Genomic DNA, 26,104 nt, shown 5'->3' with positions numbered 1-26,104 from the left:
ACTTCCTATAATCCCAGTACTGGGACCTGGGAACAGGGACAGGAAGCACATCCTAAGAGCTTGCAGGCCAGCCAGCCTAGCATAAACAGTGAGTTTCTGGTTCAGTGAAGGCCCCTGTCTCAGGATGACACGCAAAGCAAGAGGGGAAGACACCAACGTCCTCCTCTGTCCTCTGCATGTGAGTACACTAGCCCATGCACACACACAACATATGTGACAGGAAGGAAGTTCAAACAAGTGACAAAGTAACCAAAAGGTGTTACACTGTGGAGATGTCTCTTGTGAAGAAGAATGACAGGATGAGAAATGTAGCTAGTCAGAATTTTTATTCAGAAGACTCTATAGACAACAGAGAAATTTTCATCTTGTGTTTCACTGTTCCTTGGCTTTGCTTTAGGAATTTGACACTTGGTATTGAAAGAGAAAGGAAATCCCACAATCACATCTACAGGAAGTGAATAGAATTCTTTGCATATTTCACTCAAATTTTCAACTGTTACATTAAGCTTAAAGACAGTGCATTAAATTCTTATAAAAATTTAATCATTAGGTATTTTGACTGGAGACAAGAAAATTAAAACTTGGCACCTACTTTGCGTTCTAAGAGATACAAAACAAAACCAAAAAAACTAACTAACTAACTAACTAAACAACTTAGCAACCAGTTTTGTACTTGCTATTACTGTTGCTCATATTCCTACTTCATGCCAGTAAGTATTCCTCTAGGGAAAAAGTAACTGTGAAGCCAAGTTTTGGAAATGGTCTAAGCTTCATAATTTGGTTTAGTCATGAGAACAGAAAAATGTTGGTATCTGGAATGCGCATGGTGTGGCAAAGCTGTCTATTGCAAAATTTCCTACTCATGCATGTTTGCTGCCGTCTTTCATGAAGAGTTCTACATATTAAATTCAAAGTAGCTGAGCCTTCTTTATTTCCACATATATACCACATACACAAGGGTACACACAAACACACACATGCATGCACGCACGCACACAAAATGGTATATAAATGACGGCATTTGTATGACTGCTTCTGGACTTTCACTTCGGTCTAGAGAATTGAGGCTCTCAAGAGAAGCAGGTTCTCGAGAGAAGATACATCTGAGAGAATGCTTGAAAGTCTAGAATGTGACTCTGTAGTATTTTGTAAACAGAAACTTGGAATTTTAGACTGAAGTCCATCACTAAGATTCATTAAATTAAGGCTACGTATGATAGGGTACACATGTTATCCTCATCAGGTGCCTGAGATAATAGCAAATATCCACGGGTAGAGATTTCTTAAATTTATCATTTTATTTCCATGGTCATACAGTATTTGACCCAAACAATGTATCCATAGGGTAAACAAATATTGTTATGTTCAAACATTAAAATTGGAAGCAAAGGGACCTGTTGAAAGTGAATGGCAGAATGGAAGCTAGGCTGCATACCATGGTGACATCAAGGCTGTCACCAATGCATCTGCCTCTTCTCTCATCTTGGCAAGGGAGAGTACCATGTTCCTGGTGTCTTAAAGAAAGGCTTGGCCTTGAGACTTGCCTCAGCCAATGCGACAGGAAAAGAGTTGTGTGTTGTCCGGTTCTGGACTTTTAAAAGTGAATGTATGAGTGTCTGCCTTTCCTCTCTTCTGCTACCATGGTGACTAGAAGCAATTGCTGATACTAGGCTGAGAGGAGGTGGAAGAAGCCTGGAATTCCTAGCTCCCACATGGAGGACTGCAACTCTGAAAAGAAAGCTCATCCCATCCATCACTCATGATGCAGGAGAAATGACCAAGCTTTTCTTCTGTCAAATCCAGGAGTTTCCTATTAGTTGGAGCATCATTCCTTACCTTTCTCTGTCTATGCACACACCTGACTAGCATGACCTGGGCTTAAAACCTGCCTTTGCCACTCATTGGGACCTTTGTTTTTGTGTCCCAGTTTTCTTCTCTTTCTCCCTCCCTCCTTCCCCCACCCCCCATCTCTCTTTCCATCTCTTCCTCCTCCTGTGTGCTCCTCCCCTCAATATATCCCTATCTCTGGCCCTGGCCATGGCCTGTCACCCTCCTTCTATAATACACTGTCTTAGATGCAGTGTGAAAGAATCAGAATGAAGATGCAGAGATGAACTGCGAGGATAATCTTTTATAGTTTGTAATTTAATCAGACCAGCATTATCAGAGCGCATTCTCCAGATTCTGGTGAATTTTAAACATAAAATTCAATGCATTTATCACTTGCAAATTCTTGCCAATCTCACAGAATTGAAGTGAGACATCTTTATATAATACTATAAAGTTACAAAATATGCAAATTAGTATTATTTGGATAATGCCTATGTTCACTAGATCAAATGAAGAAACCATTATCTCTATAAACTCATGGCATTAAGTTTGGATAAGATCCAAATTTTTATCAGTCATACATTTTGCATCAGAGGTTATTGTCTGTGTTTTAGTTACTTTAGACCATGGCCAAGGCAACTTATGGAAGAAAGAGTTTATGGGAGCTCACAGTTCCAGAGAGTTAAAGCCCCTGGCCATTATGGCCAAGTGCACGGCATCAGGCATCAGGCAGGCAGACATAGCATTGGAGGAGTAGCCGAGAGCTTACATCCTTATCCATATGTAGAAAGCAGAGAAAGGGATACAGAGAGAGGCTGGGAATGGTGTGGGCTTTTGAAACCTCAAAGTCCACTTTAATGACACACCTCCTCCAACAACAAGGCCACCCCTCCTAATCTTTCCCAAATAGTTCCACTAACTGAGGTCCAAGACATCAAATATTTGTGCTTCTGGGGCCATTCTCATTCAAACCATCACAGTCAGTCTCCCTAATGAGACTTGTCCTATATAAGAAGCATCCTTTGCACCCAGAGAATCACAAAGACATAATGTCATTCAATATGTGTTGACTGAGTAAAATGAATGAACGATGTTACTAACTAGAAGGGGTATGTCCCCATGGAAAACTTTACCTACCAGGAAAGTGGGTCAGAGGGGAGGACATCCTATTGAGACTTTAGGTGTGAGAAGCCTGGGAGAATGAGGAAATAGAAGGATCTAGAGGGTCCTGGAAAACTACAGGCAGGTCTGGGCCCTGGGGTCCTCCTCAAACTGTGACACCAGTCAAGGAAAATATAGGCAGTAAACTTCAAACCCCTACCCAGACTAGCTGATGGACAGGACATTCTCCACCATTAAGTGGAGAAGGAGATCTGACTTTCACACAAACTCTGGTGCCCTGTATTTGACCATGTCCCTTGGATGGAGACGCCTGGTGGCACTCAGAGGAAGGATAATAGGTTATCAAGAAGAGACTCGATACCCTATGAGCATATACAGGGGGAGGAGGTCTCCCTCAGTCACAGACATAGGGGAGGGGAATGGAGGGGAAGCGGGAGGGAGGGAGGAATGGGAGAATACAAGGGATGGGCTAACAACTGAGATGTAATTTGAATAAATTAATAATAAAAAAGGAAAAAAATTTTATTTATTTAAAAAAAAAAGAAATTGTTACCGTTATTCTTCTATTACTGTGTTTGTTTTTCTTATTTCTTAGCCTGACTATCACACAAATAACTGAGATTCTTTTATATTTGTGTATAAGGCTTTACAACACAATCCTAAGCAGTTTAAGTCTATTCTGAACTCTCTATGCTATCCTGATTCCACTTGGCCAAAATCTCAAAGGTACTTGCTTTTTAGTTCTTTTTTTAGTTCTTTCTGAATCTTCTTCATCTCTCCTGCACCTCTGCTATGGCTGAATCCCCTACTTCCTCTTCTAACTCCTCCCCACCTCTGGCTGACAGGAAGTCCAGCCCTATTCTCTCCCCTGCTCAGTGATTGGCTGTAAGCTGCTTTATTGGCATACAGGGGACAATTGCGGAGCCGAATTTATACATCACTAAGACAAGAGATTCTCAAAACAAGGCTTGCAACCATGGGAGATATAGAAATCAGCATTTGATTTGAATTACACAATAACCTTATGATAACAGGAAATACTTTAGGATTATGCATATTTGTCTAACAAAAGGAAATTATGCTTGTCTAACAAAAATATTTTATTACATAAAATACAGGGTATGTCTTCTTTAATTTCCAAATAAAACCAAAATATACACCATCATTTAATAATCAGTATTGCCTGAAAGGATAGAGCAGAAATTCTGTCTGTCAATCCATGTGATTTGGGTACCTAAAGAGCATGTGTGGCTCACTGTAGCCATGAACAGTAACAACGACCTACTAAGCACATGCAACACCAAATAGAAAGAACAAGGAGACTCTTGGAAATAAGGAGATAAAATCAACATTCAACTGATATAGTGTAGAAATAAAGACTCTTTTTAGATCCAGCTGGTAGCAAATGTTTTAATCCCAGCACTTGGGAGGCAAAAGGGGACACATGCAAGTTCAACACCAGTCTGTGCTCCTTTGCTTTGTCTTAAAAACAAAACAAAAAAAAAAGGCAAAATAAAAAGTGAAAAGGTAAACAGGAAAGGAGAGAAAAAAATTATCCTATTGAAATAAATAATAGTGCTCTTACTGAGCACTTAGATGTACCTATCACTATCTGGTGCTTTGTTTTGTTTTTAGATTTACTTATCACATATTCAGTGTTCTTTCTGCATGTACACCTGCACATCAGAAAAGGGCACCAGATCACATTATAAATGGTTATGAGCCACCATTTAGTTGCTGTGCATTGAACTCAGGACCTCTGGAAGAGTAGACAGTGTTCTTAACCACTGAGCTATCTCTCTAGCCCCCAATACTGTTTTTAACTAGGTATTGAACCCTAATTAAAAACAATCTAAGAGCTTCACACATATAGGTAAACAGTTGCACTGAGTAAGATTCTCAGCCCCCAATTCCAGAATCATGAGATGAATACATTATCATTCCTATTTTATAGATGAGTAATTAATTATGCAGAAAAAATTAATTTCTTCAAGGACACAGACCCATGAATTGCAACAGTATCATAATTAACATAGCAACAGGCCCAATGCCTGGATGAGAATAATGAGTAGTAAAAAGATGTTAATAGTTCCTCTAAGTTAATTAATATATGAATTGAGTTCCAATTTAAATTCTAGTGGAGTTATCTCTAAGATTTTGAAGTCAGGATAAAATCTTGTCAAAAAGGGGCCAACAAGACGATGTAGTCAGCATGTAGAAGTATAGTATAAGCCTCATGTCCTGAGTTTGACACTAAAAACTGATGGTAAAAGAAGAAAACTGACTCTCAAATTTTCTCCTCTGACCTCCACATATGTGCCAAGGTATACATGCATTTGCACATGTGTGACACACATACACACATCATATACACAAAAAATAATAAAAATCGTAATAATAGGAAGGTGTAAAATATATAGCCAGATACACAAATGAGACTGCTTTGCATTTTTTTTTAAAGATTTACTTACCTATTATTGTGTACCCATTGTTCTCCCTGCGTGTACACCTGCAGGCCAGAAGAGGGCACCAGATCACATCGTAGATGGTTGTGAGCCACCATGTGGTTCTGAGATTGAACTCAGGACTGTTTCTAAGGCAGGCTTTTTATATGAAAAGCCGTAACCAGGTAACAAGTAGGTAGCCAGATGTAGGAAGTAGGGGCAGAGGGCAGCATTACATCATTTTGACCAGCTAAACATAATCAATTTTATTCCAAGTGTATGGCTAGATAGCTAGACAAAGCATTTTAAGGTGATTGGCTAAGATATAGGGTTGGAGACTTTCCAGTTCTGCATGTTCTGGGAGAAAGGAACATAGCAGGATCTTGCAGTCTTAACTCTAATAGAACATACATTTATCTTTAACTCAAGAAGAACATGCATTTTCTCAGCTATCGTTTTGCTCTAAGCAGCAAGTATTGAGCTATTGAATTGTATTCTGGTCTCCGGCAGGTAGGACCTGAGAACCTGGACTCTATTTCACCTTATAATCAAAATGGAGACTTGGGGGTGGGGCTGGGGGCGGGGAATGGCTTCTGATATGCTAAAGGCTACAACAGGTGTTAACAGAGGAGCTACAATTATGCTAAGAACTAAAGCAGGTCCCAGCGGAGGGGCTATAGAGTGGAAGCAGGTTAAGCAGGTTACAACAACTTTATGCAATCTCAGAATGACCAGAATGACAAAAAAAAAACCTTATGAGAACACCAAGATGCCCAAAATGACAATGATAATAAAAACTGGAGATTTTATATTCTATTCATATCAAAGCAGGCAGACCCAATCAAATATACTTGGGAAAAATTTACATAATCGTAAGTTTGACAATCAGGGTGGATGAGGAACTGTCTTTCAAAAAGTCTTAATTATAATTAAGTTTATCAGGAAAGAAATACTTATGCAAAAGGAAGTTTTGTGTTGTAATACAAAAAGTACTTTGTCCTAAACAAGGCTTAAGACTATTTATTCATTTTAGCCTCCTTTAAAAGGCACTATGAGGCAGATCTGGCAGCACAGCCCTGTTGCGGCTTCTTGGGAGGCTAAAGTAGGAAGACCACCAGTTCAAGGCTGGTGTGGACACTGCAGAGTGAGTTCCAGGCCCACCTTGTCAAATGAGCAATATCTTGACTCCAGATTTAAAGAGTGAACCAAGGAGATATATCTCAATGGTAGAACACTTGCTTAGCATGCACCAGGCCCTTGGTCCAACCTAAAACAGCTCCCTCTCCCACACCTCCAACAAAAAGGTAATCTGGCAATAGCTGGCTATATATTTATTCATGTGTGCTATTACCATGAAGTTCCACTTCTAGGCGAAACACTCATACACCTGCAACAGGAAGCCTATGCAGAGATATGAACTCCGGTGTTGTTTGCATCAAAATGTCAGGAGCAACATAAACCTCCAGCAGGGTAATAAGGCAAATCATTGGCACAAAGTTGAGCTTGACAACAAAATGATCTAGTTAGATACATATGAAATAACAAGATGAATCGTTTAAATATAAGGTTTCAATAAGCAAATTGCAAAACTTCACATAAGCACTGTGATAGCTTGAATAAGTTTTTATAATACACTAAGCAGTCTTACGTTGCCATAACAATTCATTCAGAATCATGCTACAGCTTTGATGGGGCCGCTTTTGGCTAAGCAAGGCCTAGAAAGAGGGGGCAAGGGCACTGTTGGTGGGAGGAATTAAGTAGGCCTCAGTTTTGCCTGTGATTATATCTTATTTTACTTACGTATTGTGATGTGTGAGGCAGTGTCTCTAATGTCACTATATAGTCTACCCTGGCCTCACACTCCTTCTTTTTGTGTCTGCTGGGATCATAGATAGGGGCCACCACAAACACCTCTGTAATTTCATATTTAAATAATCAGGGGAAAATATCATTTCTTCCACATAACAGACAAGCTCATGGTCACTAGTTACATTATTCTTTGTGCATGTTTTTCTTTCTTCTTTTAGTTTAATAAACCCTATAAATGTAATCCGTCAAGGAGTAGAGAGTTATATAAAAAATAAAGGTTTTTAAAAGATAAAATCCTGTCATACCTAAGTGTAAAATAAAGTATTTGTATCATATAGGAAGGAACAAGTTTAATAGAATTTTTGGAGTCACTTACGCATACTATAATATAATGTGTGAAGAGTGATACTTTGACTTCTTCCTTTCCAGTTTGTATCCTCTTGATCCCCCTTCAGTTCTCTTATTGTTCTCACTAGGACTTCAAGTACTATATTGAGGAGAACTGGAGATAGTGGACGACAGCCTTGTCCTGTCCCTAAATTCAGTGGAATTGATTTAAGTTTCTCTCCATTTAGTTTGATGTTTGCTATAGGCCTGTTGTATATTGACTTTACTATGCTTAGGTATGTGTCCTGTATCCCCAAACTCTCTAAGACTTTTAACATGAAAGAGTGTTGAGTGTTATTAAATGCATTTTTGCCATCTAAGGACATGATCATGTGGTGTTTATCTTTCCATTTGTTGACATGGTTGGTTGCATTGATGGGTTTCCATATATATTGAACCTCCCCTGCATGCCTGGCATGAAGCCTACTTGGTCATGGTGGATGATATTTCTGATGTGTTCTTGGATTCAGTTTGTATTTTATTGAGTATTTTCGCATCAATGTTCATAAGGGAAATTAATCTGAATTTTTTTTGCGGGGGGTTAGGTCTTTGTGTGGCTTAGGTATTAAAGTGGCTGTGGCTTTATAGAATTAATTTGGTAATGATCTTTCTGTTTCTATTTTGTGGAATAGTTTGAGGAGTATTGATATTAGTCCTCCTTTGAAGGTCTGGTAGAACTCTGTGCTGCATCTATGTGGCCCTGGGCTGGGTTTTTTGTTTTGTTTTGTTTTGTTTTGTTTTGTTTTGTTTTGTTTTTTGGTGTTTTTGTTTTGTTTTGTTTTGTTTTGTTTGTAGGGAGACTTTTGATGACTGCTTCTATTTCCTTAGGGAATATAAGAGTATTTAATTTGTTTGCCTGATCTTGATTGATAAGTGGAATTTATCAAGAAAATTATCCATATCATTTAGATGTTCAATTTTGTGGCATACAGGCTTTTGGAGTAAGACCTAATGATTCTTTGGATTTCCTCAGTATCTGTCATTATGCCTCCCTTTTCATTTCTGATTTTGTTGATTTGAATACTCTCCCTTTGCCTTTTAGTTAGTTTGTCTAAGGATTTGTCTATCTTGTTAATTTTCTCAAAGAACCAACTCTTGGTTTCATTGATTCTTTCAATCATTTTCTTTGTTTCTAATTTATTGATTTCAGCCCTGAGTTTGATTATTTCCAGAGTCTACTCCTCTTGGGTGGGTCTGCTTCTTTTTTCTAGGGCTTTCAGGTGTTCTGTTAAGTTGCTTGTATGAGATGCCTCCAATTTCCTTAGGAAGGCACTTAGTGCTATGAACTTTCCTCTTAGCACTGCTTTCATTGTGTCCCATAGGTTTAGGTATGTTGTACGTTCATTTTCATTGAATTCTAGGAAATCTTTAATTTCTTTATGTATTTCATCCCTGACCCAGTTGTCACTGAGTAGAGCACTGTTCAGTTTCCATGTGTGTGCAGGTCTTTCGTTATTTCTATTATTGTTGAAGTTCAGCATTAGTCCATGGTGGTCTGATAAGATACGAGGAATTATTTCAATTTTCTTGTATCTTTTGAGGCTTGCTTTGTGACTGACTATATGTTCCACCACCTTTGCAGCCAAGCTCTTTTATCTGCCATTAACATGATTGCTATAGGAAGAGGGGTTAGAAGGTGAGGAGTCCGTGAAAGGAAAATTGGTGGCCTTAGACATTTCTGCAAGCATGCCTGTTACAGAAGACTCTGGGACTGTTAGGTTTGGAAATCCAGCCCGATTCTGACTCTTGCTTCCCTAAGACATCTCTACCTTCAACTATATTACTTTTTTTCCCTTGACAGCTATCCTTCAGGGTCTCTATTTACACAACTCTGTCCCTGTGGCCCATTATGCTAAGTGATTACATATGATTTTGTAGCCACAATGAATCTGCCTAAATGGCAGTGTATTCACCATGCAAAAACATATTTCTTTTCATTGTTATACACTGATCTGTTGTTTTACCGTCCTTGTTTTTGAATACTCTTATCCCTCTTAGGAAATCATTATCCTTACACTGGTCTAATAAATTATACCATCATTTCTCTCTACTCGCTGTCCACATGCACTTTACTTATCCTGTGCATTTGCTTTAAATTATTTTTAGTTAGCATAGAAATGTTTTCTCAGCTAGCTGATAGCGAGATCTATCATCGTATCGTGTTTCCTCCTTGTCTCTCAAGCCAGATTGATAATGAAGCATGCCAATTTTACTACTGTCATGAACATTCCTTTGCAGTCAACCAGATGTTCTGTATCAGTCAAGGAATTTTTTTTTTTAACTTTCACGAATAGTTAACAAAATAATTCTATTCCTAGGGGAACCGAGGTATGCAATCCCTCAGAAATGTCTATTCTAGCCCAGTGGAAGTCTGCCCTGTTTTCTAAGTGATCAGCGCAAGCATACAATTTTTCTATTTTATGGGCACAGGAGGATTCTCCCCCACTGCTCTTGTAAATAGCGTGTAAGTTCCTGCAAGCACTAGGCACTAACATCTTTATGCAACATCATAGTGTCGTGACTAAATATAGAGGACCCGGGCTTGACTCCTGTCCCTGCCATTTACTTTACCTGCCCTTTTACTGCCCTGTGCCTCGGCTTCTTTGCATGAAAATTGCAGAGCCCCGCGGGGCTGTTCTAGATTTACGAGACCATGTATACAAAATCTTTGGCAAGTGTGCGGCAGACAGTCGGAGCTCAGTAAGTGGTTGAGAGGGCTACGGCGTCACAACTCCTCTGCACGTCTCCTCCAAACAAAATTACTCCCTCAGCCATGTTCCTATAACCTTATACCTGTTAGGAAATCAATCAGCATACTGCAGAGTCGCTTCAGTTTAGTGCCTCCGAGCCTCTCGTAACCTGTGGGATCAAGGTCTTCCTGCTCATGTCTGCATTCCCCAATACCCACTAGGCTATATGCTCTTCATCATAACAAAAGTTTCACCACTTGGAAATGAGTTTCCTTTTCATTAGCAACCCAAAATTTATCTGTGTCCAAATACATTATAGAAGGGAGCTGTTCAATTGGAATATGTCTCAGAAAAAAAAACAAAAAACAAAACCCTAGCCTGCAGTCTTGGGAAGATAGTTTAGTTGGGAAACTGTGTGAACCTGAGTTCAATTCTCAGAACCCACATTTATAAAAACGAGCATGGTAGTATATAGCCTTGTGTTCCCAACACTGGGAAGGCAGAGATGATAGACTCCCCCAGGATTCCTGGCCAATGGGAGCAGCCCACTTGATGAATTCTGGGCCAGCGAGAGATTTTGTCTCCAAGTAAAGGTAAGCAGCACCTGAGAAACAGCATCCCAGAGTGTCCTCTGGATTCTACCTGCCTCCATGGTCACAAATGTGCCTCCTACACACACACACACACACACACACACACACACACACACACACATACACACATGCACACACAAATAAAGCTGGGTTTCATGGGAGCAATGAAATGTGTTTCTTATATTCTCTTATTCCATGATAAAAAATACTCTCAGAACAATTCCAACTCCTGAAAAGGTTTCAAGGAAAGTCTCAAAGGCTAGGGTTTTTGTTTTGTTTTGTTTTTAGATCCTGGGCCCCTAAATATGAGTAGCCATTCAGGTTTAACACTCATTTTGAAATATAAATGCTAGTTTGTCCATGAAATTTCAGACCAGTCTACATCTCTCAGTGACAGATACACAAGGGAAGAGAAGTAGTCGGTGGCATTTGTTTTCAATGGTAAAATCCTGAGTTGCCTGCAAATTGGCAAGCGTGATTCTAGGAACACATCACTGCCAAAATGTATTTCCAGTACATTTTGATTTTTATATTCATTATAACTTGGTATTCGTATTGAATATCAGTCTAAAAGGAAGCGAGCCTGTTTTAAAGAAAAAAAAATTCTTCATGGTAAATGACAGTCCATGGAATCACTTGACGCCTCATATAGATAGAGTCGGCTGACTTCGGGCAGCTCCCTTTGTAGTGAACCCAGTGCTCCTACAGCCTTCTTCTCCCTGGAACTGAGGACAGCATTAGGTCAGCACACAAACTAGCACTGATTTTCCTGAGTACCTCCCAGGCCTAGGAGCTACTTCTGATGCCAGGGTGAGGCTGGAGTTCAGTTGGTAGAATGCCAGCCTAGCATGCAAGAGGCCCTGTGGGCAATCTCCAGCACCACATAAACTATCAGGCATGCTGTGCTCGTCTGCAACTCCCGCACTCTGGAGATGGCAATAGGAGGATCAGAAGTTCAAGGTCATCCTTGGCTACATAAGGAGTTCACGACCATCCTGAGATATGAGAAACCTTGTCTTTAAAAAAAAAATTTAAAGGAAGAAAAAACAAAACAAACAAAGAGCTGCTAAATGGCAGTATCAGTTCCTGGATCGTCTGCAGACTTTGCAAATGGTGCACTTACTGGGGTGAACGCATATCTCTGTACCTCTGCCAGGTGTGGTGGTTTGAATGAGACTGGCCCCATAAGTTTGAATACTTGCTCCCCAGTTGATGGAACTGTTTGGGAAGGATTAGAGGGCGTGACCCTCAAAGGCCACTGGGGGCTGTTTCCAGTTAGCTCCCTGCCCCCTACTTTCAGCTAAGGATGTGAGTTCTCAACTACTGCTGTTCCAGTGTGCTGCCTGCTCCCTGCCCGGATGGCTATGGGCTCTAAGCCTCTGCAACCGTGAGCTCGAAATCAAATGTTTTCTTTTTATAAGTTGCTTTGGTTGCGGTGTCATATCACAGTGATAGAAAGCAACCAAGACGCCAGGTGATCCCAATAGGTGTTGGCCACGAGATCTTCCAAAACACCAACATGGAGACAAAGCTGTAGTAACCCCACTGACAGGACTCCCAAATCCTCAACCCATACGTTAATGTGCTGGGCAAATGGACATCTCCAAACTGCTGCTCATTTTTTCAAACTAGAAATGAGCTCCATCCCTCATGGGCTTCCCAGGAAGGTGCAATAAGACCACACAGTTTCTTAAAAGCTTAGCGGAGAGTGTGGAGGAGTGCTAAGTGAGTGTATCAGCCATCAATAAAGCTCTGTTTAGCCAATCAGCTGGGCAGAAGGACAGGAAGTGGAAGGTGGGACTTCCTGGAGGAGAGGAGAAAAGTTTGACAGTTGGAGAGGGTTGGGGTTTTTTTGGCAGTTGGAGGAGGATGGTGGGAACTTGACATGGACCGGCCCAGGGGTCACAGTGGCAAGTACTTGGAATATATGTATGTTATAAGGTTTAGAGTAGCTTGTTTAGTTTACGAGTAGATTAGAATCAGTTCAGACTCTGCCCAGCAAGATGCTGGCAGCTTTAAAGTACATTTCAGTCTCCCTGTGTCAGTTATTTGCTTTGTAGTCTGAACAGATACAAAATACTGTAACAAGAAAGCCTGGACCAGAACAGGGCCTTAGACACAGCAGCCATAAACCCATCTCTTCACAAACCTTGAGGCTGTCTTCTAAAAACCACCTGCTTTGCCATCTTTTCTATTTAAAAAAAAAAAAAAAAAAAGCAATCAGTGTTTCTCTGTAGCCTCTTCTAGATTTTTTTTTTTTTTCCAGTTTTCACTGCCTTGGTAAGAACTAAAGACTCTGATCTGTGTCTCATCGGAACCTGGGTTTGTCACTGCTGTCCCATGTGGACGTCTAATTATTCCCTAAATGGACACACCTCATTGCACCGTTTCATGTCGGTACCTCATTAGAGTGCTAATTGGCTCGTCTTGTTATTGCCATCTCTTCTTCCCCAGCATCCCTCTCTTCTGCACCTCCTTCCAGTCCTCGCATCTCTTGATGCCATTTCTTTCTTCTAGCTATTAAACCCTTCCTTTTATGCTTGTTGTCGCTCCTCCCTTTCCACACAGCGCATTGCACCCCTCCATCTGTGAACTTCATTATCCCATCCCATTTTTTTTATCTCATTACGTCCTCAGCATGCGCATGCGATTAGCTGGCCCACTCCCACAGAGCCTCAGCCTTTCCCTCTGCTTCTCATCATGGGCTGCCCTCCCCACCCCTCCCATTTAAAGCTCACGTTTACAAATCACATCACGCCGCCGTGTCTTCATCATTACACTCATCCATTTATGCATCTCGTCGCATCATTACCATTACCAGTGCATGTCTCTGCGTGCGTCGCTACGTGTCTGTCTCATTATAGCCCCATCCAGCATGTGCATGTCATTACTGCCCCTTGAAACGTCCATGTTGCCTCACAGCCTTCTACGCTGGCATCCCATTACTTCCACTGCTCCCACATCTGACAACCAACTAACAGAAACAGGTAGATAACTATGTCTTGCTTTTAGAAGACTTTCGGTGTTTCTTAAACAAGTGGTTCATTTCAGGGGGAAAAAATGCATATACTTATTTAGCTCAAAGATCCAAAGCGTTATATTTTATGTATGTGAAAGGAGGCTTAGCTTCATTTTTAGAAGTCATTCTTAACTACTTTTATTTTTTTCTCTACAGTTTTCAATGTATATCAATTTCCCACGAATGCTGTGGCAGTTCCTCCCTGAAGTTCAGGGGTCATTGTATTATGCAACTGGAATGGCACATTGGAGACCTTAAGGAAATAAGGATGTTTTCCAGATAATGACAGTGAATGGCACTAGCCATTCTTGCTCCAGTCTGCCCTTTATACTGTAGCATACAGTGTACACCCCCCAAAAGCCTTTTGAGCTTGGTGATCTGAGTTAGAGTCCTGTGGCCCTGTGCAACCGGAAGGCGAGTAGCAACTCCATGGAGTTGTTCTCTGCCCTCCACACAGGTCCCATGGCATGCTCATACACACGCACACATCACTCACACATCATCGTCATGATCGTGACAAATAACACTGATGTATATTTATGCGTGTTGATCACCTCTCTTCAGCATCTCTATAAGATCCCATTGTGTAAAGAGACCATAGTTAGCTGTGTCCATTTCTCATCCACATAGTAGCTGTCTTGCTGATGGCCTCTGCCTGGGTCACTGTTACTTCACTTATGCTTAGCTCTGTCTGTTGAATGACTAAATAACGATATTTAAAAGTCCAACATCATGGATGCAATACCTTCTGTCTAAAGAACATGTAGTCCTTTCTCTTCTTATCACCTTCCAGTTCAAAATGCTCCTGTCTCTGGATAGCCAGCATCCTCTTCAACCTACAGCTGGGCTCAGCACTCGCTTCTTTGTAGTTTTAGCCATTTTACTGAAAATAGGCTCCATCTGCCCACTGAGGCCACTTTGCTTCTGTCCCTTTGGGTACTGTGTCACTTGTGAGTGTGTTTGCCATATTTCTTACAGAAAGCCTGGTGGGTTTTATGAATGTTCCCCATGCTTGTAGGGGTGCTAGAGCACTGAAATCAAGCCAGGCTTTTTGTGTTTTTAAGCTTTCTCTGTCTCTGTGCGTGCGTGCGTGCATGTGTGCATGTGGGGGGCGTGTATAAATGCATGTCACATGTGTGCCAGTATCAGCGGAGTCCAGAAGACAGTGGCCAGTGTGGGTTCTGGGAACCAAACTCTGGTCCCCTGGAAGAGCAGCAAATGCTCTTAATTGCTGAGCCATCTCTCGACCCACTAGAATCAGCTTTATCTCCTTTTTACTACTTCAAGTTAACACACAGCAACAAAATAATTTTTGTATGTTGTTTTCATTTGTTTTTCAAGACAGGTTTCTCTGTGTAACCTTTGCTGTCCTGGAACTCAGTCTGTAAACCAGGCTGGCCTGAAACTCACAGAGATTCACCTGTCTTTGCCTCTGTCTCCCAAGTGCTAGGATAAAAGGTGTGTGCCACCACAGCCATGCAACAAAATAATTCTTACAGCTAAATGTTGATCCAACATTGACATGAATTGGCATATTAAAATAATTGGCACTTAAATTGGTTGCTGTGATTCCCAGAACCTGGAATGCTTCTCACCATCAAGAGGCAGTAACGAGAAAAGAACAAAGTGTTCTCTATAGAAGCATGGCTGGTTTTTAAGAAGCAACCACTTAAGAAGCCAATGCAGACCTTTACAGGTACCTGAGACAATCAAACCCTGTATACTGATGGTCCATAAAAGCCTAGTCAGACATGAGAAAAAGCTTACACTCTAATTTCCCCAGAAAACTCTGAGCCCAGAAAGGTTTTCCATTTTGGGGTGGAAAGAGAACCCTGAGGTTCAGCTGGCGGGCAGTGAGCTGAAGGCCATTCTGGAAAGCACTTTGGCAGAACCCAATGACATGAAGGATAAGCATAATATAAAATGTTTAGTATCTCATGAAACCATGTTTCTGGAGTTGAGCAGATTATTATTTTCTGAGAGCAAATAGCTTTGCCAGTTCCCTTTGGCTTCTGTTGTTAGCCCCCAGGCAACACAATGAGAACCAGATGTCATCCAACACATTGTTGGGTCTGTACTACAGGCAAGAACCCTGAAAAGCTGACTCTGGTCATTTATATGCGGAGGGGGGAGGGGGAGGTGACAGCTGCCTCCTCCTCACCTTCTGAAAGGAGGGAAGAGAGAATCCATGCTCCTTGGGGAAAGGCCTGGGTTCCTACTTTTGCCCTTTGGAATATTCATAACCTACTGCAGAGAAAAGATGAGACCAAAGGTTCCACTGGACACCCAAACAGACAAGAACTTCTCTCAGGGTCATTGGTCTCATCCCACATGGAATCATAAACACTTCTAAGAAAATAAATGTCCTGTATCTCACGTTCTAGCCACCCATTAAATTAGGTCACACTGTTCAGTAGAAAATTCCAAGAAAGCCCTAACTGTGCAGAAACACACACACACACACATACATACACACACACACACACACACACACACACACACACATGCACATTTCTCTACAGTCCGGCTTGAACACCTTAAGACTCAGAAATTCCATTCTGGAGAGACAGTCCCAGAACTGTCCCTGTTTGTTCCATAAGAGTGACAGATAATGATGCTCTCTGTGTTTCATGTGGGGACAAAAGTTACACAGCCCCTTGGTAATAAGTACCAGTAGTTAGAAGTATGGTGGCTAATGGGCAAGGCATGATGAAGAGGTGTGTGGTGTGTGTGTGTGTATGTGTGTGTGCATATTTGTGCATGTAGGGGGCACACCCACCCATGCTTACACATATAGACAAGCCAACATGACTATTTCTCACTCCCTTACTTTTTTTTTGAGACAGAGTCTCTCACTAATCCTGGATCTCACTGTTTCAGCAAGACAGGTTTGCCAGAGACTACCTGTCTCTGACCCAAGCCTTCAGCACCGCGTTAACAGGCACACAGCATTTTGCTGGCTTTTGTGTCCCTTCTGAGAATTCAGACTCAGGTCCTCATACCTGTATAGCAAGCACTTTACTCACTGAGCCATCTCCCCTGCCCTCATGCAGAGATCTTGAGTAGACTAAGTAGAATGAAGTCTACGGTGTAAGACCAATTGTAAAAGTGAAAATGCTACTAAACATTGATACACATTTTTTCAAGAATGGGTATTGGTCCTGAGATACAAGTCGTAGAGTGAATAACTTTATAAACAAAGCTCATCTCACAATGGCTTGACTTAAGATCTCTCAAATTGTTGGTGGTGTGAAAGTGTAACCAGATGCACTGAGCTTGCACATATTCCCAGGAAAGCACCTTAGGGGTCTGCACATTCCTGAGCATGCTCCATTCAAGGATAGGTGGCGAACACATTTTTGACCATGCTTAGCTCAAGGTCGTGATGCACATGTTCAGTGTTTGAAAAGCTAGTCAGGAAGATGTTGAGCATGCTCAGCCTGCATCAGAAAGATAGTGGACAGGAATCCCCTGGGCATGCTAACATTTCCCCCAAATTGTTAATTGGAAAAAAAAAACACAGGAATATTTTAAAGATGTGTCCAATAAGAGTCCATGCCTGCCTTGCTTAGCATCATAAAAGTAGTATGCCTTGAAGAATAATTGCGATTTAGATTTTGAATTTTGGGTGAGCTATGTCAGGACACTCTTGCACTGCTCAGCAGGAAGCGCTTTCGGCCAGGAGATCATCAGGGTAAACAGCAGGCGGCCTGCGTTGTAGTGTTTGTATGACTGTCTCCGGGAGAGGCAAGCAAACATCCATACACCACAGATAGGACGCCAGGAAACCGAAGAAAAATTCCAACCAATTGCAGCAAATGGATCCAGTGAGTTTATTGGATTCGTATATAAGAACATACATATTTACTTACAGGGGCACGTGTGGTTATAAATCAGCTGTATCACCAAAACGTCCTCCCTGTTGCGGAGGTGATGACCTCCCTAATGCTTCGTAGTCCCCCTTCAATTAATCGTCCATCTCTCTATAGCCTAGCTCATCCTGAGACTCATCACTTGGGCAGGATTATATGTGGTTGAGGACTGGGGGAGGCCACCATAGTAAGTATATGAGTGGCTTGTGTCTCAAGTGAAGGCTTCGTTCAGGTAATCACACCTGCTCTGATTTCAAGATGGCAATAGCCATGTCCTGCCTGAGGACGCAAAGCTCCACAGCATGAGACTATGGTGTTCAGCAGATGTCCTGGCTAGTTTCCATTGTCACCTTGATGACACCAATAGTAACCTGGGAAGAGGAAGACTCACTTGAGGAATTGTCCAGACTGGCCTGGACTGTGCCCATGTCTATGTGAAGTTGTCTTGATTGTTGATTGATGTGGAAAAGCCTAGCCCACTGTGGTGCTTTGAAAAGGTATGAACCCCATAGACTCGTGTGTTTGAATGCTTGGCATGTGGGGACTGGCACTATTAGCAAGTGTGACTTTGTTGGAGTAGGTGTGGCCTTGTTGGAGGAAGTATGTCACTGGGGGGTTGGACTTTGAGGTCTCCTGTGCTCAAGCTACACCCAGTGTGACACACAGTCTCCTTCTACTGCCTGTGGATCAAGATGTAGAACTCTTGGCAGCTCTAGCACCATGTCTGCCTGCATGCTGCCATGCCTCCCCCCATGATGCTAATGGACTAACCCTCTGAAACTGTAAGCCAGCACCAACTAAATGCTTTCCTTTATAAGAGTTGCCATGGTCAGGGTGCCTCTTCACAGCAATAAAACCCTAACTAAGACACCCACTATGAGTGATGCCAGGTGATCCAAGGTTATATAGGAAATGTGGCTTAGCACGAGCCAGAGGGACAAGCCAGTGTTCCTCCATGGTTTCTACTTCAGGTCCTACCTTCCGGTTCCTGCCCTGACTTCCCTCATGATGGACTGTTGTCTAGAAGTGTAAGCTAAGTAAACCTTTTCCTCCCTGACTTGCTTTTGCTCATGATGTTTATCACAGCAACAGAAACCTAATAGGACAGTAGAGTAGATGCATTACATGCCTTTGAACTTGGGACATTTCAGTTACGATGAGTTTATGGGGATGTACCAGTAACATAACTTAAGAAGTACCTGTACCAGGGGAAAGTGGGGACCAATCTGAGGAGAAGAGTGAAATTAGGGGCAAAAGGGAGCAAAAGAAGAACCTTGCTTCCTGCAGACTGACACTCATGACTAACACAGTTCTCTTATCTTCTTATTAAAGGAGGGAAAAGCAAGTCCCTGCAAAGCGGCTTGCTACTGCCATACAGTAGATGCTCAGAGCATCCTGGTTAAATGTTGATGATAGTACTCAATTAGAAGGAAAGAACGGAAGTTCTTCATTTTCCAGCACAAAAAGAGAACATAAAATGCTGGCTATAATTTCTGCTGACACCGCAATAACAACCTCAAAGCTTTCTGAGTGTTTTGCACAATGGTAATCTATTGCCCTTGTTTTCACACTGATAAGATATATTACAGGTTTTACCAATATAAAATTTAAAATAGTTTTGATTTGTAAAGAAGTGATGTGTGGGGCTGGGGATGCCCTGCATTCATGAAGTTCCGGGTTCCACGCGCAGCACAGTATAAACCCAGACATAGTGGTGCACATCTGTAATCCACACCTGGAAGCGAGGGACAAGAAGATAGGAGGTTCCAGATGATTCTCAGCTACATAACAAGTTCAAAGCCAGCCTGGGACACACGAGAAAAGCATACATGTGAAACATGCGTATCATGATGCAAATTGCTACCTTCATTTTCTACTTGACCCCATACTCTCCTGTGACCTTTTCCATAAATTCTTGCTTAAACTCTTACGTCATCAACCTATACTCTTCAGTCATATTCTTTTTTGTCTTATCCTTAAGTGAATATGAAGGTTTGTCTTTTGAACTAAATCAAATATTCTACTATCTTCATTAGTTCTCACATAGAAGTGTTTCCAGAACTCTAAAATGAATCAAATATGGGCATTCTGATCCAGCCACTTGGTGACAGAACCAGAGTTATGACCCCCCCGAGCTGCCAGACACAGACTCCTGAAGGACACAGAGAACTTGAGTACAGTCTGTGACCTCTTTTCATAGTGGGAAGCCTGCCACGGATTCCTAGATTTCCCTTATTAATGTAGGCTAGAAAACCGAGAACCAATGGACCCTATCTTACATGTATGTAGCATCCATGTTAAAGACTGAAATACTGAATCCCACATGCCAGGACTGGCTCCATGCTGCCACTGCTAGGTGTCTGTCTCTCGCCTGCTGCTCACCTTCTTCCCAAAGCACTGAAATACTTTACCCATGCCTGAAGGAGGCCCAGTGATTTGCACAGCTCATCTCTTCCTTCCATAGTGTGCTCATTTGGAATAATGGCATCTCTGATTTTTTTTAAATGAACATTGTGCTTTTGAGGACTGACTATATACTTTGTCACATGAAACCAAATACTGTGGGAAAGTATGAGCAGATGCAGCAGGAAATTGGCAAATTCCTCAAATACCAATTATTAGGCACAGGTCAGCCATCTCCCCATCTGTTCCCAAAGGTGTAGAGTTTTCCAGGCAGCATACATCAGAAGGCCTTGGAAAGTTTGTTGAGAAGTGTCAAAGACAAGAGCTGCATATGATGCTTGCCACAGGTCTCCCATGATCCCTGGGGTTTAATCTAAATGAGAACTGATGAACTGGGGAAACTGACTGTCTTAGAAATAACCAACAGGCCGCAATGACAAATTCAGACTCCTACCCTTCTTCATTTACTGATTTTATTCTAAATAGTTCTTAAGTAAAAAAAAAAATTTTAATTACTACAATACTCATAGAGATGTCGGTGTATTGTATTGTGTTATATTTGCATTGCTGGGGACTAAGCAAGCTCGGGGCACTGCACATGCTAGCCAAGTACTCTAGCACTGAGCTACGTCCTCAGCTCCTAGATTAGAGATGAAAAGAAATATTCTCTAGATAACTGTGGTGGCCTATGCCTGTTGTCCCAACTAAGGAGGCTAAGGCAAATTATCTGGACCACAGAGTTTGAGGCCAGAAAAAAAAAGAAGTACTCTGCAAATCTTCAATGGGCATACTCAAATAAACACAGAAATAGAAAGCCCAAATGTCTTCATTGATATAAATTAGAAGATCTACATACCTCAATTAGTAAAATAACAATTCACTGAAATATACTATGAACAAAGCACTATTCACTGCATTTCCAAAAGTGACAAAATGGTTTAAAAGTCAGTCTTCCTGTGACGAAGCTGTCATTTAGTGGAGGGTCAAAGGTCACATAGCAGGAGCCTCTACAGTGGCCATACCATACACATGTGGAAGGCCTCTTCCAGGGTCCTGTCCCACTTTCTGGGACTGCAGAACTGTGCCACTTTCATGTCTTCATCCATACTCTCTGACACACCAGCTGCTCTAACACTACATTGTATTAATTGAGCTCAGCAGCTGAAAGAATAAAAAGATTAAATTATAGGATGGGCGTTCTTTAAAATCTCTTTTACTAATTTTTGCATTCAATATAGTATTGCAATGAAGGCCAACATTAAGATGAAGCATTGATGATATCTCCTCACTAAATTCTTCTCACTTGGGACTGCATATACCTAGAGTGGGTGCTCTAGAAATAACTAGTAAGGCAGGACTTTCTTATTAATATGCAAAAATATTATGGATGTCTTGAAATTTTTCATTTCTGTTTTTTATACGACACTTGAACTTTGAGGCTGGAAGTGCTGCTAACCAGAAGCACACACAGCACACGAGGCAAGCCCATGTTTTCTCTCTGGACACACAGAGCTTTAGAACAGAACTGAAATGTGCCAGGAGCCAAAGTTCTTCCAGATGTACTCTCTGGCTGCTCTCTGGAAAGCTCTTCCACAGCACCCTCTCTCAGAACACGGGCCACAGTGTGAGCTCCAGAGCCCACCACACACTGTAAAAACAAACATGCATACATTTATGTTCTTTGGGGAGGGTGTGGCGTGCACATCATGTGCACACATGGAAGTTGGAGGTTAGCTTGAAGGAAAGGTGCCCTCTTGATACCATGCATCCCAGGGACTGAGCTCAGGTCATCAAGTTTGCTGGAAATCCCCTTTACCAAAGCATCTGAGCTATCTTGTCACCTCCACCCCCACCCACTGCCTTTCCCTACACAATCTTTTATGGAATATAATGAAACAATGTTGTAAATGTCCGCTCATCTTTCCTGTTGCCTGGTTTATTCTTCCCTAAGTGGATTTACGACAAGCTTCTTTATAGTTTTCCAGTTTTTTTGCTTCATTAATGACTTTTTTCTAAGGTTAGAGACAAACTTATCTAAACAACTGTTTTTACAAGACCACTTTCCCTCCAGTGACTCTTTAACTGTTTTCATTAAGTGACACTTGCTGGGAAAATACTTCTCAGAACATGTTTACTGCTATTATTATGTAACTCTTTCCAGGTCCACATAAACAATTTGACCTTCATTATCACTCAAGTTTTACTGAGACCTGGTTTGTAGAGTCCCTGTGAGACTGACTCTTCCTCTTCTGGGGACGATTGTCCTTCATTTTGAGAAGAGCCCAAAAACCAGGTTGTTGGCGAAAACCATTTGTCTGTCATTGTACAAACAGAATTATTGATCTCATGCTGGCTACCAGAAACTACTCATAATTACCTTGAGTTTCTTGTTTCTTCGAGGCCAGTAGGAAACCTTTCCTTTTTAGGTATGTGTTAGCAAGATGGAGCTTATCTATGTCGTGTGTGTGTGTGTGTGTGTGTGTGTGTGTGTGTGTGTGTGTTATGAGATTGATAGTCTGTCAGTCTGTCATCTGGGCCATTGTCTGAAAAGACAGAGGAGCCTCTAGTACTCAATGGCATATGATTATATGAGCAGATGCACAGTAAGAGATGAAAAGTATTGGTAGATCATCTATCTGAAGGCTTATCTGCCCCAATCCAATTAGAGAACTGCTATACCCAGAAAGGGATGGAGAATTAGACAGGAATTACTTTATCATTCTCCTATAGTCTAGATATCTAAAAGGAAGCTCAAAATTTTCTACATCAATTCTTTTGTTTTGAAGAAGATGAAAGGAGGAGGAAAGGAGAAGAGGTGGCTATATATCAGTTTTTGGGCAAAACTGAGGAGTCAGAGGGTAAAGATAAGTGGGCAAAACCAAATAATATCCCTAAGCACATTTAAAAAGTACAATCCCCAAACATGTCACTGGTACTCTGTACTGACTTGTTTCGTGGCTCACTTACTTTGGTTTTCCACAGATATTTAAAACTACGTGTGCTTCATCTGTCTATTTAAAGTTGGCTGTTGCCGCCAACTTCAATAGTTCGTGTAACTACCAGCCATCTTCCTCTCCCTTTGCACAACGCCTAAATCCTCCGATGGGCTAAGCCTGCTCTTGGCTCCAGAACTTGAGCATTGGGATGTAGCTCACCATCTGTCTTAAAGTTCTCAAGTAACTTTTTGCCAAGGCAAGTGTGGATCATAGGCAATAACCTGGGACATTCCTGGTCTCAGAACAGGAGAAATAAAGGAAGCCCAAAGTGGTATCTAAGTCCTTTGTTTGCTGGTAGTATTTGTGGGGAATGAAGAATTGATCTTTAATTGTGTGAAAAACAAAGACTGATCTGCATGCCGACGTCCAGGACAGACTTCAGAGACCTTGCAGTTTTGAAACACACATTTATGAACATCTGCTTTCTCCCCATAAATTTTAATATGGATTTCATCCTTTGAAACCTACAAAACTCCCAGGTGCTTCTTTGGTCTTTATCTTGGGGAACATTCTTTTTTTTTTTTTTTTTTTTAAGTCTCTTTTTTTCTAATGAACACATTCTAAATCATTTTGTTAAAGCAACATTCATGTGTAAGTGTGTGTGTGTGTGTGTGTGTGTGTGTGTGTGTGTGTGTGTTTGCACAAGCACATATGCAGGGCCTATTGAAATGCCTCTGATGTTAGGAATCCAAAATACTATATTCAGCATGCTAAGCCTCCAAAATGTCCAATCCCAGATTGTAAAGCACAGTTGTCTTAATAAAGATGCTGAAAGGCCTGGTCTATGGTTCTCATTAGAAGGGTTTGTTTAGCATGTGTTTGTCAGGGGCTGAGGTTCCAAACATCCAACTCAACAAACAAAATCGCTGTCCTGATTATGTTTATCTTCTAGTGAGCACAAACACTCTCTAAGAAGGGTCTTCAGTTACTTTATGCTCTCATATAGCTCTTTGGCAAATGGGATTTGTGCTGCACCTACAAACTACTGATACTACTCCATTTTTGGGGCTATACTCGATAGACACTGGGGTGCAGCTGTTATCAAAGAAGACTGGGGTACTAGAGTTCATGTCAAAGTCAGTCCCCACTGTCCACATAACTGTAGAGAATGTCCTGTCCATTGGGTAGATCAGAGTAGGGGTTCAATGTTTACTACTTGTATTGTCCTTGGTTGGTAGGGAGGCCTAATGGCACTCAAAGAAAGAATAAGCAGGCTACCAAGATGAGGCTTGATAGCCTATGACCATATAGTGGGGGAGGAGGTCCTCCTTGGTCTTAGATCTAGGGGAGGGGAATAGGGTGAAAGTGGGAGGGAGGGAGGATATGAGTGATGGGGATAACAGTTAAGTTGTAATCTGAATAAATTAATAAAATTAAAATTAAACAAAAGAAGAAGAAGACTGGGTTTTGTTCTTAAATCACTCAGAGTCTAGTATGCTTCTCATCTGTGTCAACAAATAGAGAAGACATAGTTCTAGGGTGCGATCTGGGTAGCCAACTGCCCATTCTCCATCTGAGGCCACACAAACAGCACAAACATCACTTGACCTTTCCAAATGCTGGCTATTCCTATAAGTAGGAAAGATGAAAGTACAGGACCAAAGGCCAGAAAGTACACCAGAGCTCAACACACAAAGTGGGTTGAAGAGGTGACTGCAAGGCTAGCAAGAAGGCAGGTCCTTCTTAGGAGGATCAAGCTCTGAAGAGTGCAGTGCCATGCTACCTGCTACCAGGTGCCACAAGATGTGGGTTATTTACATAATAGAAAGCCCTCCCTCTGGGGGAGGGAGTAGAGAAATTTCATTTGGTTAGGCTAATGGCTCTCCATCTACTGACAGTCTAATGAGCCCTTTCTCTACTCTGTCTCCAAAAGAAGACAACACTGGCACCATGCCACAGCCCTCCACCTTAAAAATGAGCCACCTTCGTGTGTCCAGTTCCACTCAACTACTCAAAACAATGAGGAATTTACTGATAAGCGATTTCAGAGATGATTCCTCACTAAAACTAACAGAGCTATACTGTGAAATTGGAAACAGCATCTGCATTGAGATCTGAGATAAATCATGAGCTAATTGGTACTGGAGCTGAGGGCAAAGGAGTCCATTCCTGTATTTTCCATCACTCTCTACAAAGCCAGCCTTGTGAAAATAATATTCGGGGTGTGAATAATTAGTTCTCCATTTTATATGTGACTTAAATATAAAGCCATTTCTCCAGCAGCATGTCCTTCAACCACAGTCCCACCCAGATGTCCTTTCTTTACAGAAATTTTGGAGCTGCTTCAAATGCAGGAAAATTCTGGGTCACTTCAGATTCTGACGTCTCTCTCAGCTCCCTAAGCCTCGGGCCTGAAGCTGTGTTCCCTCACTTTACAGTGAAGGACTGTCCCAGGAGGCGTCTGAGCTAAGTGCTCTTTCCCAGTGTTCTCTTGGTCTCGGTACCGCTACTGCGCATCAGCCATTCCGACTCCACGTCCCCTCTTTCTGGCATGAGATGCTCTATAGCAGGCAGCCAGGCTTATTTCCTTTGTGCTTTGTGTTCCTTAAACAGGATCTGGACCAGCTTCAGCTCCATCTGGAAGAAGTGAGGTTCTTTGACGTGTTTGGCTTCAGCGAAACGGCAGGGGCATGGCAATGCTTCATGTGCAACAACCCCGAAAAGGCAACCGGTGAGTGGCCCCCCTCAGCTGCGGGGATCTGGGAGTCAGTGCCTCTGATTGGCCTTCTTTTTGGTAAGTCACCCACGTTGTACTAATTTGCAGAGTAGTGTCTGATCTCAGTCTCATACTAAGAAAGGCTTCTTGCTGGAGTGTTCTGTTTAAAAAACAAAAACAAACAAAAAAACAAAAACCCAGCAGGATGCTAGAAGGGAAAGAGACAGAGACAGAAAGGAGAGGGGAGCATCTTTGACCTCTTTGTAGTTATCAAAACAACAAG

General features: G+C 41.7%; 1 protein-coding gene across 1 annotated transcript in view; it reads left to right on the top strand.

Moving 5' to 3' along the window:
- The window catches only part of Veph1 (ventricular zone expressed PH domain containing 1), a 205,494-nt gene that overhangs the window by 149,952 nt on the left and 29,438 nt on the right, over window positions 1-26,104 (top strand). Inside the window, exon 11 of the mRNA XM_051157270.1 lies at window positions 25,719-25,836. Coding sequence (XP_051013227.1) covers window positions 25,719-25,836 — 118 coding nt within the window. The remainder of the gene's footprint in view (window positions 1-25,718; window positions 25,837-26,104) is intronic.

Source organism: Acomys russatus, chromosome 15, assembly GCF_903995435.1.
Source record: "Acomys russatus chromosome 15, mAcoRus1.1, whole genome shotgun sequence".
In the NCBI taxonomy this organism is placed as follows: Eukaryota; Metazoa; Chordata; class Mammalia; order Rodentia; family Muridae; genus Acomys; species Acomys russatus.
The sequence above is the reverse complement of the archived record's forward strand: the minus strand, read 5'-3'. Positions and strand labels throughout refer to the sequence as shown.